General features: G+C 50.7%; 3 protein-coding genes across 4 annotated transcripts; 1 reads left to right on the top strand and 2 right to left on the bottom strand.

The window, feature by feature from the left end:
• Positions 1-4,394: 4,394 nt before the first annotated feature.
• CUNH19orf53 (chromosome unknown C19orf53 homolog) lies at positions 4,395-9,251 on the bottom strand. Its single transcript, XM_037505971.2, has 3 exons — positions 9,101-9,251; positions 8,968-9,023; positions 4,395-6,884 (listed from the first exon to the last, which is right to left on the bottom strand). Exons 1-3 carry the CDS (start codon positions 9,195-9,197, stop codon positions 6,747-6,749), a joined length of 291 nt encoding a protein of 96 aa, XP_037361868.1. The 5' UTR covers positions 9,198-9,251; the 3' UTR covers positions 4,395-6,746.
• Positions 5,298-5,542, top strand: LOC119241023 (60S ribosomal protein L39). The gene has a single exon (XM_037505973.2). The coding sequence runs from the start codon at positions 5,347-5,349 to the stop codon at positions 5,500-5,502; it is 156 nt and encodes a 51-aa protein (XP_037361870.1). The 5' UTR covers positions 5,298-5,346; the 3' UTR covers positions 5,503-5,542.
• A 64-nt stretch (positions 9,252-9,315) lies between the features above and the next one.
• On the bottom strand, positions 9,316-17,073 carry MRI1 (methylthioribose-1-phosphate isomerase 1). Of its 2 annotated transcripts, XM_037505969.2 has the most exons (6): positions 16,889-17,073; positions 16,565-16,803; positions 15,620-15,795; positions 14,288-14,464; positions 13,975-14,199; positions 9,316-10,820 (listed from the first exon to the last, which is right to left on the bottom strand). In XM_037505969.2, exons 1-6 carry the CDS (start codon positions 17,018-17,020, stop codon positions 10,693-10,695), a joined length of 1,077 nt encoding a protein of 358 aa, XP_037361866.1. In that variant the 5' UTR covers positions 17,021-17,073; the 3' UTR covers positions 9,316-10,692. The 2 variants fall into 2 exon arrangements, with proteins under 2 accessions (XP_037361866.1, XP_037361867.1); XM_037505970.2 differs by lacking the exon at positions 14,288-14,464.
• Positions 17,074-17,624: the final 551 nt, after the last annotated feature.

Genomic DNA, 17,624 nt, shown 5'->3' with positions numbered 1-17,624 from the left:
TCAGAAGTGCAGGAGGATGAGAAAATTCACCAGAGCCAGAGCGGGGAGCAGAGCAGGCAGAAGGACCGAAGTACACTGCTGAGGGGAGCAGCGGGCGGCAGGAGAGGTCTGCGCGCCATGTGGGACCCTCCTCTGGTGGCCAGGGAGCAGCCGGGGATCGAACCGGTGCTGCAGAGACTGCGGGCAGCTTTGCAACCCAGCGCTCAACCGCTGCGCCACTGGGGAGGCCCCCCATTTGTAATTTCTGATGGGCAGTGTGGTGGTCCTGAGAAACCACAGCTACACAATGACAACGACAAAGAATAATAATGACGGCTTATAGAATGCTACAGGTGTTCAGATATATGGTATATGATCAAGTTGAGCTTAAGCTGAAAAATGTGTGTTTCATTTCCATATCTGGTGGTACAAGGGGTTAAGCACAGTGCTGTGAAGCTGTCCACAGCCTCTGCAGCACGAGTTCAATCCCTGATTGGCCAGAGAGCTACCCATATGGCCCAGCTGACCTCTCCTCGCCTTCTGCTCCCCTCAGCAGTGTGTTTAGGTCAGTCTGCCTGTTCTCCTCCCTGCTCTGTCTCTGGTGAATCCTCTCACCCCTCCACACCTTCTGGCCTTTACCCAGTTCTTGTATGCATAAATAAAACTTTTAAAAAAAGATTTATTTTTTTATTTATTTATGCATACAAGAGCTAGGGTGTAGGCCAGAGGTGTGGGGGTGGGTGTGGGGTGATAGAATAGCTGTGGATAGCTTCTTAGTGCTAAGACTTAACCCCTGTGCCACCAGGAGGCCCACATTTCCATTTCTAAGTCAAAAAGACTGAGGCCTGGAAGGGGAATCCTTGCCTGAGGAAGTCAGGTGGAGCTGCTCTGCGGTTAGAGACTCATTAAAACTTCCCTTTCTTGCAAAAAAAATTGAGGCAAAGGTAGATGGAAGGAATATAAATAATGGGTTAGGGGAAGAGGTAGGGAGAGCTTCAGCTAACCCTGTTTCAGGAGATCCCCTGGCAAACGGAAACCCAGGGTCAAGCTTTTCCCAGCAGCTCCCTTCAGCATCTGGCGTGTAGCTGTGTCAACTAAGCCATGTCCCTGTCCCTGAGAGCAGTGGGCATCCCAAGACATTGAGATGTTGATTCAAGGTCACTCCTGGTCAGTGTGTTGACTTTAGGAGGAATAGAGAAAGGGTCATCACAGGGTGAGGATGTTTCATTTTATTCTTTCTCTAACAATAGATAGGAATATTGTTACTACCCCATCTCACTGATGAGAAAACCTGGGCACAGAAAGGCCAAGTGGCTTGCCCAGGATCCACAGCCGGAAAGTGGTAGGGGCAGCGTTCAAACCCCAGAGGAGTGGACCTGTCACTGTGGCTGGGGATCAAATGCAGTTTGGGAAACACCAACATTCTATTGTGATGCTCCCACTTTGCAGGTGAGAAAGAGACACAGCCATCCTCAAGGCCTCTAGAAGGATAGGGGTGTCCCCTGAAAGAATTCCTAGGTCAATTTCAAGCCTTCCCCCTTCCTACCAACACTTTCAGGAAAGGAGAGGCTGGGAGGAGGGTTCTAGTCACCCTTGTGTCCTCCCTCCTTAGTGTAGCCAGTGAGCTCCACTTCAGGGAAATGCAAGCCACATTTATCCGCCTGTGGTGAGCTCACTGTCTAGGCATCCACAGCTCCTGACCCCAAACCCACATGTTCTCAAACCCTGTGGGTAAAAGGGGGCCGCTGGAGGATCAGATGGGGGACATACAGCTTTCCAGATCTCTGTCCATCCTATCCCAACTTTCTGAGGGTCCCACTGGCCCCCCACAGCACCCTGTGCCTCTTTGACTCATGCAGGAAACCAGCTGGGGCAGTTTTGCTTCCTGGTCCCAACACAGCCCCTCCAGCCTGCCCAGCTGGCAGGATTTACTTCTTACATTTCTTTCCTTCCCTTTTGGAATACAAATTAATGGGCAAAGTGTCAGGGCCCTGCCAGGAAAAATGAACATTCCAGTCAGAGGGGGAAGGTGGAAGTCAGAGAGGAAAAGGCTTGAACAGGGATAATTGTGTCTGAAAAATCACATTCAGAGACTGCCCTGGCCCTGGTGGAGAGGGGTGGGAGGACAGGCAGAGAAGAAGCTGTATGGCAAGGCTTCGGTCACCCCCTACCCCCAGGATACAAGGGCAACTCAATCATATTTGAGTCCCACAGCCTTTAAGCTCCAGAATTCACTCTGAGAGCTATTAGGATCCTCATTTAACAGATGTGGGAAAAGAGCCTGCAAGAGGTGAAGGGACTCGGTGAATGTCACACAACTGGGAGGAGGAAGAAACTGGCATGGAAGTTCAGTCTGTGGCTCTTTCCAGCACCCATGAAAGACTTGTGGGAATGTGTGCACTGAGGGGTGTTGTGAAGCTGCTTGGGAATCAGAGGGGAAAACTGGTGGGCTGACATTCCAAACTACCCCCAAACGTTGTGCCAGAAAGCCTTTACTAGCCCCTGGGCTCTACCTCAGGAGACGGTGTCAGAGGGACAAAGGAAGCCAGTTTACAGGAGCCTCAGCCATTGGGTGACTTGGCTGGGTTTGAGGCGCCTCCTGGTGGCTGGGGGAGGTGCCTAATGGTACCCACAGCTCACCTTGTCCCAGCCTTCCGCTTCTGATTCCAGGTAGGAAAGTTATAAGACACTTTTCAAAAACAGGGTGACTTACAACTCCCACAGACATGTAAAGATGAACATGGGTTAAAACTTTTATTGAACTTGTGAGAACAAGGTTGAAAACCAGGCATTTTTACTGATCAGACTTGGAGTAAATGTGCAAAAGGAGGTAAATTGGTTTTTCCACAGGGGAGGACTGGTTGGCAGTGGGACCTCTGCTGGATGGATAGAATTTGTATGTCTACAGGTAAGAGGAATTTGCATTACTATCAGTTGCTTGCAGTTTTCCTAGTAAAAAGTTCAGAGACATCACTACAATGCAGAATCAGATAACCTGAAGGGTGTGCTGTAGCAGTCATGCATTGAATGATCATAACTGAACTCATAAGGTGCAAAACTTTCCTTGTAGTTAGGAGATACAACTCCTTCCTTCGACACCTGTTTCTGGAGCATCAGCTGTGCGTTCTAGGTGCTGGACACAGGGCAGTGAATAAAGCAAAGCAGAACAGAAAAAAAAATAGTGTGGCACAGGGTGGCCATTTCTGGGAGCAGGGGACAAAGCAGGCTTCCTGAAAGGACATCTGTGTGGGGCAGGGAACTACAGCAGCAAAAGTCAGGAGGCAGGACAGGGAAGAGGAGGGGGCAACAAGGGGTAAGCTTGGGGTTTTCTGCTTTCCACTAGAATGTCAGTTCTCAGCTCTTCCCAGTCCAGAGGTCGGCCTGTCCTGCCAACCAAACGATCAATGTGCAAAATGGCTATGTTCAAGAGTGGAAATCACTGCCTTCTTGGAAAAGCTGCTGAGGTACAGGTGGCAGGAGGACTCAGGTCCCCTAGGTGGCGCTCAAGGCAGGGTACACCAAAGATCTAAGGGTCTTGCAGTCCCACTCAGCTCCTGGGTCTGCATCTCATCCTTCAGGCACCTGCTCTAGCTCTCCTCCAACCCAGAACCCAGCTGCTGGACCAGGAAAACGCCAAACTGCAAAGTCTTCCTTCAAATGCAGACCCTGCTGCCACAATTCCATTTTTTGAGATGTTATCATTTTTTTGGTGTAAAGTTCTTTTTTCTTTTAAATGGCTAAAACTCTCATTAAAAAAAATTTAAGGGCGGGCCTCCAGAGTGGTACAGCGGGTTAAGTGCTGCGCTGTGAATCTGTCCGCAGCCTCTGCAGTGTGGGTTTGATTCCTGGCTGGCCGGGGAGAAACCCACATGGCGTGGCGGACCTCTCCTGCCTCGCCTGCTGCTCCCCTCAGCAGTGTCTTCAGTCTATCTGCCTGATCTGTTCCCCACTCTTTCTGGTGAACTCGCTCACTCTCCTGTGCCCCTGACCTGTACCCCAGTTCTTGTATAAATAAATAAATCTTTAGGGCCTCCCCGATGGCGCAGCGGTTGAGCGCTGGGTTGCGAAGCTGCCCGCGGCCTCTGCGGCGCCGGTTCGATCCCCGGCTGCTCCCCGGCCACCGGAGGAGGGTCCCACATGGCGCGCAGACCTCTCCTGCCGCCCGCTGCTTCCCTCAGCAGTGTATTTCAGTAAGTCTGCCTGTTCTGTTCCTCGCTCTGGCTCTGGTGAATTCTCTCACCCTCCCGCGCTTCTGACTGTACCCAGTGCTTGTATAAATAATATTAAAAAAAAAATTAGGAGCCACCCTGATGGCACAGCGGTTAAAGTTTCAGGACTATCAAGCTATTGTTAGCCACTGTGGCATGAGTTTGATCCCTGGCCAGGGAGTTAGCCCACATGGCACAACAGACCTCTCCTGTCTCGCCCGGTGCTCCCCTCAGCAGTGGATTTCAGTAGATGTTTTGCTCCCCACTCTGGTGAAGTCTCTCACCCCCCCACACCTATGGCCTACATCAAATAAATACATAAATGTTAAAAAAAAGCCATTTAAGTGTACATTGCTGTGGCATTTAGCATATTCAGTGTTTTGCAACCAAAACATTTTCATCAGCTCCGAGAGATGACCCTGTGTCCATTAGCTGCGTTTCCCTGCCTCTCCCCTGCAACCTGCTCCCGTCTCTGATGTGTTGTGTCGCTTTCATCTCCATGCGACAACGCAGGATGTGGCCTCCAGTGTCTGGTTTCCTTCAGCATGTTTTCTAAGTTCCTGTGCTGTGGCACATACCAGTGACTCATTCCTTTTTATGATTAAATAATAATCCCAGGTTAAGAACAGACCACATCTTGTTTACCCACTCTGCCACAAATGGACACGTGTGCCTGCTGCTGCAGTCTCTTCAGGTCTCGCGGGGACTGTCTCAGTATGGTATGGAAGGTGCTACGGCCACTCCACATTGAACTCAAAGAGCTGCCAGATTTGTTTCCCATGGAAGTTGTCCCTTGCTTTTTTTTTTTTTTAAACAGGTTGGTAGTTCCTGGGCCTCCCTGGTGGTGCAAGGGGTTAAGCACAGTGCTGTGAAGCTATCCACAGCTTCTGCAATACAAGTCCAATCCCTGTGTTGGCCAGGGAGCTACCCACATGGTGCAGACCTCTCCTGTCTCACCTGCTGCTCCCCTCAGCAGTGTATTTCAGTCGATCTGCCTGTTCTGCTCCCCACTCTCTCTGGTGTATCCTTTCTTCCCCCTGCACCTCTGGCCTGTACCTCAGTTCTTGTATGCATAAATCAATCTTTATTTAAAAAAAGTTGGTAGTCTCTCGCTCCTTCCCGCCGCCATCGCGCTGTGTGCGCTTACCTCTTCCCCGCCATGTCTTCTCACAAGACTTTCAGGATCAAGCGATTCCTAGCCAAGAAACAAAAACAGAACCGTCCCATTCCCCAGTGGATTCGGATGAAAACTGGTAATAAAATCAGGTACAATTCCAAGAGGAGACACTGGAGAAGAACCAAGCTGGGTCTGTAAGGAATCGCACGGAGATGGCGCGCATATTTATGCTGTATTGAGATCAATAGCATCTACCATGTCAGTAAAAACATCACTGCTTTGTGGACTTGTGTTCTCTTGGTACACCTCTGTACCTGGCTCTGTAATAAATATGTGAGCTGTTTGAAAAAAAAAAAAAAAAAAAGTTGGTAGTTCCAGCATTGTGAATGCCCATATGTGGGGACCAAGAAAGTATACCTGAGGGGCTGAATCTGGCCAGGAAGGGGGGCTGCCCAGGGACCAGTCATCCACCTCAGGGGGTGCAGCCCATTGCACACAGATCCTGCCACCTTTGCTCAACACCACTGCTCAGCCTCAGCAGGACTGCAGCCCCCTGGTCCCTGTGCTGTGACCAGCCTTGTCTCCCAAGAGGGAGGGAAGGCTGACCAATAGGTCAGGGCTCCCAGCTGGTTCCACAGGCACTGTCCTAAGATTTGGGGGGCTGGGTGAGACCAGGAGAGAATCTTCGTTGAGAGGTGGCATTGGTGAACTGAGAGTGGAAGCCAGGACCCTATCAATAGCAGTTTCAAGTCCTGGTTCCAGATGACCCAACTTGGGCATCCCAAGGTCAAGGTGATGGGTGGGAAGTTCTCAGGAACAGTTCCTGGGTCACAGATGTGCTACCGAAATACTAGTTATCAAGGCTTTTTATACCCTGAAGTGGCACTGTGACCCCATGAGGTGGTGTTAGCAACGACCCTACAGATGAGCAGCTGCTGGCTGGCTTGTCCCCTCCCCAGCAAAGGTGATGACGTGGATGTGTCTGGAGAGTATGCAGGTAATGGAGCAGGTTGGAGAAAGAGACTCCGCCAGCTTCCAGGCTGAAGGCACAGAAGCGCAGCCCTCCTTCCCTGGCTGTCCCCTGGAATCTGATGGTGCTGACCAGGATGCGTTAACACCCTGGCCTGCTTGTAGGAGCATGGTGACTGCCGGAGGAAGGACAAAGCTAGATTTATTGAGTCCTGGGGAAAGGTGGGGGTACAGGAGTTGGTGATAATATCCTTCTGGCCTTTGCTAAGTTTCAGTAGCCTGGGAGACTGACCTGTACCCCAGGGATGTGTTATCATTGGCTGATGGTCTGAACCCCCACTTAAGTTCCAGGTACAGTCAGGGGCTTTGGACAGGGCACCTCCTCCTCACGATGCTACTTGAGGGGACCCTGCACAGGTGTGAGCCGAAGGTAGGGGTTGTGCCAGTGGTCGCTGTCATGGAAGCCAGTATCCTTAGGAAGGGGCCTTGGAGGCAGCGGCCCCTCCCTTCTTGGCGGGTGCCTTCAGCAGCGCCAGCTTCTTGGGAAGGCTGGTGCTGGCTTTCATCACCATGTCGTGCTCAATCTTCTTCCGGATCCCGACCTCAAGGTTCTGAAGGGGCACACAGAAGGCAATCAGCCTGGGAGTGGGGTGAAGGGGGGGTGGGCTGATCTGTTGCCCACTTCTGCCCCAAGCTCACAGTGGTGGATTAGCAACTCCCCCAGACATCACCTTACCAGAGTCTGGCAGCTGGGGCTTAAGTACTGCTTTTGCCCTTTACTTTTTTTGGGCATTATGCAAAAACCCCTCTTCTCATCTCTGGACCTCAGTTTCTATACTTTTGCTCACCCCTTTAGGGACACTGAAGAGACAGGGAAGAAAAACTGCCTGGGGTTCCCTACCATGTCAGTGAAGGGAGCTTGCAGCCCCTCCTGGTCTAGGCTGTCTCCATTTAGCAAGTGGTAATGTGAGCAAGTGAAGGCAGGCTCAGAACCAAGTGTGTTTGGGTTCCAAACTGGTGGCTTAATCATATCTCCCAAACCTCTCTATTGCCCTAAGTCTAGTGACCATAGCTATCATGATGTCACCATGTGCCTAGGCCAGGGGACACAAGACCACAAAAGACATGACTCACAGAGCTGACATTCAGCGTGTGGGATAACATAAATATCAGTAAGGTGTTATGTTATAACCGTCAAATGATGGTGAAGACTAAGTGCTGCTATGGAGAAAAGAAACCAAGGCATAAGGAATGAAGGGTTGGGGCTACTTAGAAGCAACCTTTGCCATCAGATTTGACTTGGAGGGAGAGAGCCATGTGAAGTTCTGTAAAGATTCTGGCAGAGAAAATAGCCAGTGTAAATTTCTGAGGTGGGACAAGGAGTGAGTAAGTGTCAGTGAGCAATAGGGAGAAGGAAGGAGGTGAGGGCAGGGAGGTGTTGGGGACAGAGTGTGCAGGGCCTTGTGGGCTGGTGAGGGCTTGGCCTTTTCCTGAAAAAGGTGGGAGCCAAAAAGGGTTAGATTATGCATAGAGGGAAGACAGGACTTGACTTAGGTGTTCACAGGTGCCAAATGGCTATTGAGAGGAGGAGGTTGGAAACCAGGGTGGTGGTCCAGGCAAGAGATGATAACATGGGACCTGGTGGTGGTGGGGGATCTAGAAGATGGAAATAGGAGGATACAAGATCAATCCTAAAGGTAAAAAGGATGGGATTCCATCAAGATGCGAAAGAAAGGGAGGAATTAAGGATAAACTCAAATACCTGGAAGGACAGTCTTCCTCAACAGTCCAAGGGACTGAGGGTTGGTTTTGGACATGCTGGGTTTGGGATATACGTTCAACTCTCCCTCTCCCCTGCCATGTAGGTCGGCAGGTCACTGAGTACCCAGGTCTGGGAAAAGCAAGGCTCAGGGTACACTAGCCAATTTGATCAAGATCACAGAGCAAGTTAGTATACAGAGTACAGCTTGAACTCAGATCTGACTCCACCAAAACTAGTTTCATATCTTTGTACCTTATTTATAGGATGCACCAACCCAACACAGCTAAGGGCCCAGCAATCAAGATTCAGAGTGGCCCTCACTCCACTCTGGTCCAGTCCTGAGACCCACCCGACCCCCAGGGCTCCTGGGAAACGGACTGGGCAGCCACCACCAGCCTTCACTCCCTTCTAAGCCCTCCTTGGTAACTGTGTGTACCTAACAGCATTCGCGTGGGTTGGCCTGAGATCTGGGTCCCGTGCAGTTCTCAGCACTCTACATGTGCCCTGAGACACTTAATCCTTGCAAAACTAGGAGAAAGGCTCTACCACCTCGAACGCAGGAATTAAGGTGTGCAGGATGAAGAAATACCAGTTACTGAAAAAAGTAAGACTTGTCCCTGGCACTGCCTTCTAGCAAAACTGGGGTTTTCAACTTTCCCATGCCACCTCCCCTCCCGAGTTCTATCGAGGAGGGGGACAGGAAAGCAGCTAACCTGGCTGGACAATTTTAGAGAGCTAGGCCTTGCTTACTGACGGCAGGTTGAACGGTGCGCGGTGTTCCTGCACCCACCACACAAGGGCGGAACTGTTGCTCACAAAGCTGGGGGTTCTCCAGGCTCCAAGCCAGGCCCCCAGGCTCTATCCCTGCCGTTACGCTACCCACCGCTGACCTCCAGGCGCGATCCCTGGCCACTCGCACGCCCCCAACTTACCTTTTTGAGCTTCTGCTGCTGCACAACGCGAGCCTTCTTCGGGGCGATAACACGACCTGGGAAGAGACACGTTCGCATGTGGCTGGGAAGCCCGGGGCCCACTTCGACTCCCAGCCTCCTGACCACTACTCACCGCCCTTCCTCGGGCCCCGGCTCCGCTCCGAAGCCGTAGCGACCGCCTTACTCTTCGCAGGTTTCCGCGCCTGAAACTTGCGCTGTCCCTGCGCCATGATGACGCGCAGGCTGAGAGGCGCGGCGTCGCGTAGTCGCAGCCGGAAAACGCACAGACCAGACGGGATATAGGAGGGGGGGGCGGGGGCCGCAAAGGCTCACGGGATACAACGGGACATAGAGTTAAAGAACCATTCCGCACAAAAGTGATGGACGGCCTTTCGCAAACATTTCCAAGGGTATACCGATTAACACTTACCGGGTGCTTGTTTTGTAACAGCAACAACAAAAATCATACTATGTTATGCTCCTTTTTAGACAAAAAATTCAGACTAGGACTAGGGACCAAGTGAGGCTCCCTTGCCCAAATTTAAGGAGTCCCCAAGCCTTCAGTAATGAAGGTAAGCAGCATTTCCAACACTTAAAAATATCATGTTAGGGCCTCCCTGGTGGCGCATGGGGTTAAGCACCACACTATGAAACAATTTGAAGCCTCTCCAGCATGAGTTTGATCCCAGGCCCGCCAAAGAGCAACCCACATGGAAAAGCGGATCTCTCCTGTCTCGCCTGATGCTCCCCACAGCAGTGTATTTCAGTCAGTCTGCCTGTTCTGTTCCCCACTCTGTCTCTGGTGAATCCTCTCACCCCCCACACCTCTGGACTGTGCCCAGCTCTTGTATGCATTAATAAATAAATCTTAAAAAATAAAACCCAACATGTTAATATTAGGCCCTCCCTGGTGGCACAAGGGGTTAAGTCTCAGCACTATGAAGCAACCCGCAGCCACTGCAGCATGAGTTCAGAGTTCAATCCCTGGCCTGGGACCTGACCCCACATGGCACAGCAGACCTCTCCTGACATGCCCACTGCTCCCCTCAGCAGTGTATTTCAGTCAATCCACATGTTCTGCTCCCCACTCTGTCTCTGGTGAATCCTCTCACACTCTCCCAATCACCCCTCTCCACCCCCCATCCTAGTTTTTGTATGTATAAATAAACCTTTTTAAAAAAATAACATGTTAATATTAAAAAAGAAAATCATCAAACTACTGTTGACCAGCTACCTGGTATTGTAAATAGTTTCATTGGGATATCAGAGGTGAAGCATTTCTGGTCACATTAGAGACCATTCTAGTCTCTCTTGATAGTTCGTTCATTGTGGATTTTCTTTTGCATTAATTTTGAGTTTTAACAAATACTGTATGGTACTATTATTTCTTTATTATAGAGCCTTCTGTGTCCTCTTTAAAATCCTCCACCTAGGTTTCACCCTAGAGTCATCAACCAAAGAGGCTGTATAGTGTTCATTTGATAAGTGAGGAAACAATGCCTGAAAAGGTGAAGTAACTAGGTCAAGAGTACAGGGTAGAAAAACTCGTGGGGCTAGGATTTGACCTTGGGTAGCCTGGTTTTAGCTGCTGGGCTCTTAAGAGCCATGAAAAGTTCCTGTCTGATCTGCTCCAGGAAGCAGCTCAACTTTTGGGCAGATAACTCAGTAAGTTTATTATAAAACCTAGGAGCATGGCTGGTTATTTCTGGGATCCATTCAGGTCTCTCAGGAGATGGTGGTGCTGAGGGCTGCCTGAAGCTCCTCAGGGGCAAAGACACCCAGTTCCGTGATGATGCCACCGGTGATGAGGTCATGGGGGGTGACATCAAAGGCAGGGTTCCAAACCCCAATACCTGCAGGGAAAAGAGACAGATATTTGGGTGGTAAAAGTTCTTTCTTTTTTTTTTTATTTAGTGCACAGCTGAGGGAGACCATGGGATCCCCTCACTTGCATGCTTTAAAGGGGTCTGGCTATCTGTGAGCATACAGACAAGCATACTCTTAGTATAAAGAACTTTAATAGAATTAATGTGCATAGAGAGAGAAGAAAGGGTAAGTTTCCCAAAGAAACACCTAGAGTTACCTGTGGTGGAGAATAATCAGGTATAGGCTGGAGGTGCAGGGGTGAAAGTGTTCACCAGAGGCAGATGAACAGAAAAGGCCGTTTTATCGAAATAGACTGCTAGGAGAAGCAGCAGGTGAGACAGGAAAGGTCTGCTACTCTGGTGAAAGTTCTTAAGTTCTTGCCACCAGTCTCTCCCATAGTGGTTCCGGGGGTGGGGAATCTTTCCTCACCCCAAAATTGCACAAAGGCATGGGTTTCTGTGTTCAATAAATGAGTTTAGACTTCCTCCCATTCCTGGATTGTAGTTGTTCAAGCTCTAAAGTTTGAACATGTGCCTGCTGCAATGGTCTCTTCAAGAACCTCTAAGAATGGGGCCTCCCTGGTGGCCTAGGAGTTAAGTGTCAATGCTATCAATCCCCGGCTGATCCACATGGCCCAGCAGACCTCTCCTGTCTCACTCACTCCTCCCTTCAGCAGTGTATTTCAGTAGACCCACCTGCTTTGCTCCCCACCCTGTCTCTGGTGAATCCTCTCACCACCTCTCACTCTGCAGCTCTGGCCTACACCCAAGTTCTTGTATGCATAAATAAATAAATAAATAAATAATCTTAAAAAAAAAAAAAAGAAAGAAAGAAAGAACCTCTAAGAATTCTCCTTGAGGGCCTCCCTGGTGGCGCAAGTGGTAAGCACCGCACTATGAAGCAGAGGCTGCACAAGTTCGATCCCGACCAGCCAGGGAGCAACCCACATGGCGTAGCAGACTTCTCCTGACTCACCTGCTGCTCCCCTGAGTAGTGTACTTCAGTCAATCTGCTTGTTCTGATCCCCACTCTGTCTCTGGTGAATCCTCTCATTCCACCCCCACCCCCCCGCATCTCTGGCCTGTACCCCAGCTCTTTATGCGTAAATAAATAAATCTTAAAGAAAAAAAAAAGAAAAAGAATGCTCCTTGGGTCTTTGCAGGGCTTATGCCCTCTGCCTGGATATTTGCCCCCATATATGCATATGATTCATTGTTTCATTTCCTTCAGGACTTTGCTCAGATGTCTCCTTCTCTGGGAGGACTCCTCTAAATCATCCTGTCTAAATTCCTTGCAGGCATGGAACTTCCTTGCCTTATTTATTTCTCCATGACCCTTACCCCTTCTAACATACCCTATAATTTCCTTATTTACCTTGTGGTCTCCCCACTGGACTGTCAGCTTCAGCAGGGTAGGGACTTTTGTCTTTTTTCACTCTTGTATCCCGAGTACCTAGCATCAGTCAGGTGCTCAAAATTATTTGCTTAATGAGACTGTACATTACAAACAATCTCCTAGATGAAAGGCATCAAACTGGTGGCCACTGTTTTCTCTGGCTCACAGTTTTTCAAGATCACTTAATTGGCTGCCAGTTGTCAAATTTTGGGAGAATTCACATGTACAAAAATGTAAAGCTTCTCTTGGAGAAAATAGAAAACAGACTGTTTCTGATGGGGTCTGGTTTCCTGGAACCTTTGGCTGAAGCAGAGTGCCAGGGGCCAGACCACACCTGGCCTGTGTCTCTGAACCTTGTTACTCTGTTGTCCCCAGACTTTTTTTTTTACAGGGTGTGGGGGTGGGGTGGGTTGTCAACTCTGCTTTCTATGATCTTTTGGATTTTGACCAGCACTAATTATGCCTCTAGGAAAGCAGGACTTCCTACACCCCCACTGAAAAAAAGAAATATTTCAGAATTAACATGTCTATTTTTTTATAAACTATAAGGAATCACTCTTAAAACCAACAGAATATCAGGATTTCCTTTTGCTTTGTTGTGTAGTATTATCTTTACTCTGACTCTGTATTTGGAATATGGGATGGTATTCCCCAGAGGACTTCTGTTCTCGTCTTTTTAAAGATTTCTTTTATTTATTTATGCATATAAGAACTGGGATATAGGCCAGAGGTGCAGGAGTTAAAGGATTCACCAGAGACAGAGTGGGGAGCAGAACAGGCAGATCTACTGAAATACATTGCTGAGGGGAGCAGCAGGCGAGACAGGAGAGGTCTGCAGAGCCATGTGGGTAGCTTCCCTAGCTGGGAATTGAACTCAGTCTGCAGTGGCTAGTGATAGTGCTGAGACTTTAATCCCTGTGTTACCAGGGAGGCCCCCAGACTTCGGTTCTTACTAGTCCTTTTCATAAAAAGTTTTCAATCATGGGCCTCCCTGGTGGCCTAGGGGTTGAGTTTTAGTGCTATCGCCGCAATGGCCTGAGTTCAATCCATGACCAGGGAGCTGACCCACACATGGTGCAGCAGACCTCTCCTGTCTTCCCCACTGTTCCCCTCAGCAGTGTATTTCAGTAAATCTGCCTACTCTGCTCCCCACTCTGCCTCTGGTAAATCCTCTCACCCTCCCTGCACCTCTGGCCTACAGCCAAGATCTTCTACGCAAAAATAAATAAAATATTTAAAAATAAAGTTTCCAATCATAATTATTAGTATTTAATGAGTACTAACTAAGTGCCAGGTACTCCGCTGCATATAATGGGGGTTAATAAGCTGAATGCTCTGAGGTTTATGAGGTAGGTAGGTCATAACAACAGTTCATTCTACAGACAGGAACACTCGGGTACTGAGGGTTCAGAGAACTTGGGCCACCTGCTCAGGACTGCACAGCCAGGCTGCGTGGAGAAGCTGATAGTTATCTGTGCCTCTTTATAGGCATTGGCTGTGCAGCATTATTTCCACTTTGGGTGAGAAAACCAGTAGCAAAACAAGTCACTCAAGATTTCCCATCTTATTAGTTCGTGTACTGTACTCTGACCTTGGATCTGACCTCCAAGATGCTTTTTCCCAAGAAACAGCTTGAAGGAGCTTCCTATACCCAAGAAGGTTGACAGCCCCCCAAAATGCCCCTTATAATGGGTGCCTAAATGGAGGTGCCCAGGCACTGTGATACCCTGTGCATGGACCACTTACCAGGTGCTGCAATCCTGACCCCGTGGACATCGGTCAGCTCCTGTCCTGGGCGCTCCTCAATGACAATCTCTTGGCCTGAGTCTAAGTGGAGGTCACATGAGGAGCTGGGGGCAGCCACATAGAAGGGGATGCCATGGTGCTTGGCTAAGATGGCCAGCTGGTAGGTGCCCACCTTGTTGGCTGTGTCACCATTGGCAACCACACGATCGGCTCCCACTATGACAGCTGGGAAGAGAGATGTTGAGATGTCATTTTGAGTGTCATGACCTGGCCCTGGCCACCAGCAGCCATGCCTGCCCGAGCCCCCTCTGACCTGACACACCCCGATGGGCCATGGCAGCGGCCGCCATGCTGTCGGCAATAAGGGTGGCGGGAATCTGCTCATAGACCAGCTCAAAGGCTGTCAGTCGGGCTCCCTGGTTGTAAGGCCGCGTCTCTGTGCAGAAGGCGTGCTCCAGACGGCCCAGCTTGTGCAAAGAGCGGATCACACCTGCGGGCCCAGCCCACCAGAAGAAAGCCAGGATGAGATGGAAAGGGGCAGGGCTGCTTAATGGTTAGGGGCTCCAAAGGCTTACCAGGCAGTCCCATCCCTAAGTCCTTGCAGTGGCTGTTCCCTTTGTCTGGAACACGTGTTCACAGAGAACACTTCCTCTCATCTTGACTTCATGTAGCAACCTCCCCTTTTAGCTCCTTCCCTGTTCTTTCTCCCAGGAGCTAATGTTCTGTCTACTTTGTTCACTGCTGGATCCCTAGTGCTTAGAACTGTGACTGGCATACAGTAAATGCTTAATAAATGTTGAATAAATAGAATACATGCATGCATGCACAATGGGGCACACAGTAGATGCTTAAAAATATATTGAGTGAAAGAGAAGGAATGTCTTCCTCAGTCCCCAGGCACTAGGGTGGGATCTAGGCAGACAGGAAAATCCTGTCTCAATCCCCCCCTTTTTGGTCATAGCTACCCCAATCTTTCTTGCGGGGGGCACTCCCTTCCACTCAGTCCTCGAATCCACAAAGCTAAGCTGGGCTTATCAAGTGATTGATCCAGCATGGACAGGTGACCCCCTTCAAGACTCTAAAATATAAGGAGAGTTCTCTGGCATTCCTTATCTTTTTTTTTTTTTTAAAGATTTATTTATTTATGCATACAAGAGCTGGGATGTAGGCCAGAGGAGTAGGGGTTAAAGGATTCACCAGAGACAGAATGGGGAGCAGAACAGGCAATCTACTAAAATACACTACTGAGAGGAGCGGTGGGTGAGTCAGGAGAGGTCTGCTGTGCCATGTGGGTCAGCTCCCTGGCTGGCCAGGGAAGCAAACTTGTGCTACAGTGGTTGGTGATAGCCTGACAGTGCTGTCTTTAACCCCTGTGCCACCAGGGAGGCCCTATTCCTTATGATCTTAATTCTGGCAGTGCCCTTGCCAACCTGTGGCGTCTGAGGATGATGCCACCATGGAGGTTGGGAGGGACAGGGATAGATGCATTCTGATGTATTTGACACTTGGATGCAACCATACTTGAAGTCAAACCCTTAAATGTTTCTGTATAAGAACTAATAAGTTCATATCTTTTCAGGTGGATAAAGTGGTGGTTTGACTTTCTTTCTCCATCTGTAAAGGGCCCTCCCCTATCCCCACTCACCCAGTGCTGTGCCATAGCCAGCAGTGGCCAGTGCACCAGTGTTACAGTGAGTCAGTACGGTCACCTTGCTGCCCCCAGGGGCTGCCCGGTCCAGGAGGTGGCGAGCTCCCAGGTCCCCGATGCTCCGATTGTCCCTGAGGTCTTTCTCCAGCATGTCCTCAGCACAGCGGATTACCCTGAGGCCAACATGGGACTTTCAGCACCAGCCACCAGGCATGAGAGCCCAGCCTGACCACTCCTCCTGGCCAAGGGCTGCTCTGCTGGACCCCTCCTGCTCAAAGACCCTCTGCCATTACCACCTGTCACTCCATTTGCGCAAGACATGCATTTACCTCCTGTGTGCCAGGTGTTGGGGGATAAAGCCGTGAACAAGACAAAAATCTCTGCCCCTATGGAGCTGACACGAGTGGAGAAGCAGATGATGAACAAATTAAGTGAAGAAAAAGGTAGCAGTCAGGATAGAGCATGGGATGTACTTTATTATGTGAGAAATGGGTAAGGCAGAACCTAAAACCTGATTCAGGAGAGCATTAGCTCTATGGATACCTGACTACAGAAAGTGCATATATAAAGGCCCTGAAGGTGGAGCCAGATGGAGGGGTGGGGGCAAGAAACATGGAAGCTAAGGAGTGGAGCCGGAGAGTGGGGAAAAAAGAGAGGACAGGGCCATGGCAGTCAACAAAATTTCTTAAAAGCAAAATCCACAAGAAAGAGGAGGCACTCTAAACAGCCACCAAAGGTTAGACAGGGCTGCACCAAGTTCAGGGGAGGCACAGTTAAGTGACTGGGTGCAAGCACCTGAGGGTGGGCTGCCTTCCCGTGTGACCTTGACAAGGGTTTAAAAGTGCTGCGCCTCAGTTTCTCCTTCTGTAAAAGGGGTCCCTGTGTAGAAAAGATGAGTCAATAGCTTTCGTTTAGGGCAGTGCCGGCACAGGGTCCCCCTACCTCTCCCGGACCGTCTCCACCGTGGCGCCCTCCTGCTCTGCCTCCAGGGCTGCGGCGTCGGCCAAGTCCCGGGCGGCGCGGGCCATGTTGACCGCCGTGGGTCGGGCAGTGACGAGGAAATTTAGCGCGTCGCGCACGAAGGCCACGAGTGCGGCAAGTCCGGGTCCCCCGGCGCCCGCCTGCAGCTCCACGGCGAGGCTGAGGCAACCCACGAGTGCGATGGCTGGGGCACCGCGCACCTGATGGGGAGCGGTGGGGGGTGTCAGGGGCGGGAGGAGCTAGACCCCCCCATGCAGGCCCCACCTATCCGCCGCACGGCCCCACCTTCATGGCGCGGATGGCCTCCCAGGCCTGGCGCACGGAGCCCACCGCCTCGTAGCGGCTCTGCTGGGGCAGCAGGAGCTGGTCGAGGATCTGCAGCGAGCCCCGCGAGTAGCGGATCGCCTCCAGTGGCATGGTGTAACCCCAGAGCCTCCCCGCTTCTCAAGTTGCGCGAGGCGGCTGCGCGCACGTGGGGCGGGGGCGGGACTGAGCGCGGGGCGTGGCCACAGCGCCGCAGGCGGGGCCTCGCCCGGAAGGACGCGCGAGCGCGCGCCAACCTCTCAGGTTCCCGGGATCCGCCAAGGGGTAGATCCCACCCCTTTTCGCTGACCTTGCTGTTTGACGGTGCCCCCAAACCACAACGGTGGTGCACTTGCTTACGTCAGGCCCTGTTTAATGCACAACAGGACTCCCAAATCCCGGGAAGTCACCCTTAGGTGCCTAACTTCCAGCCAGAGAGTGCTGTCTGCGACCACCTGTAGAGCAAGGCCTTAATTGCGAACTCCAGGCACCAAAAGGTCTGTTTTTACTGCCCTGAGACCTTCCCATTCTCCGGGGTTTCGTAGCGAAAACCTTGCCAGGTCTACAACTTTCGGAATGGCTGGGCAAATTACGAATTCAGGTGGAACCGCCACTCCCAGAAGGCAGCATATCTGTCCTATTCACCATTGTTACCTCAGTGGCCAGAGATGTTCCCGGCACACATCAAGTGCACCATCAATACTCGTGAAATGACCTT

This window comes from Talpa occidentalis, unplaced genomic scaffold (assembly GCF_014898055.3).
Source record: "Talpa occidentalis isolate TD23 unplaced genomic scaffold, MPIMG_talOcc4v2.1 talOcc4.12, whole genome shotgun sequence".
NCBI lineage: Eukaryota > Metazoa > Chordata > Mammalia > Eulipotyphla > Talpidae > Talpa > Talpa occidentalis.
The sequence above is the reverse complement of the archived record's forward strand: the minus strand, read 5'-3'. Positions and strand labels throughout refer to the sequence as shown.

Bases quoted from the DNA above. Each gene is read 5' to 3' on its own strand.
- LOC119241023 (XM_037505973.2), top strand. From the start codon at position 5,347: ATGTCTTCTCACAAGACTTTCAGGATCAAGCGATTCCTAGCCAAGAAA.
- CUNH19orf53 (XM_037505971.2), bottom strand. From the start codon at position 9,197: ATGGCGCAGGGACAGCGCAAGTTTCAGGCGCGGAAACCTGCGAAGAGT. The intron at 9,024-9,100 runs GTGAGTAGTGGT...GTCTCTTCCCAG, and splicing joins CCGGGGCCCGAGGAAGGGCG to GTCGTGTTATCGCCCCGAAG. The intron at 6,885-8,967 runs GTAAGTTGGGGG...GTGCCCCTTCAG, and splicing joins AGCAGCAGAAGCTCAAAAAG to AACCTTGAGGTCGGGATCCG.
- MRI1 (XM_037505969.2), bottom strand. From the start codon at position 17,020: ATGCCACTGGAGGCGATCCGCTACTCGCGGGGCTCGCTGCAGATCCTC. The intron at 16,804-16,888 runs GTGGGGCCGTGC...GCTCCCCATCAG, and splicing joins AGGCCATCCGCGCCATGAAG to GTGCGCGGTGCCCCAGCCAT. The intron at 15,796-16,564 runs GTAGGGGGACCC...TGTTGGCCTCAG, and splicing joins GTGGAGACGGTCCGGGAGAG to GGTAATCCGCTGTGCTGAGG.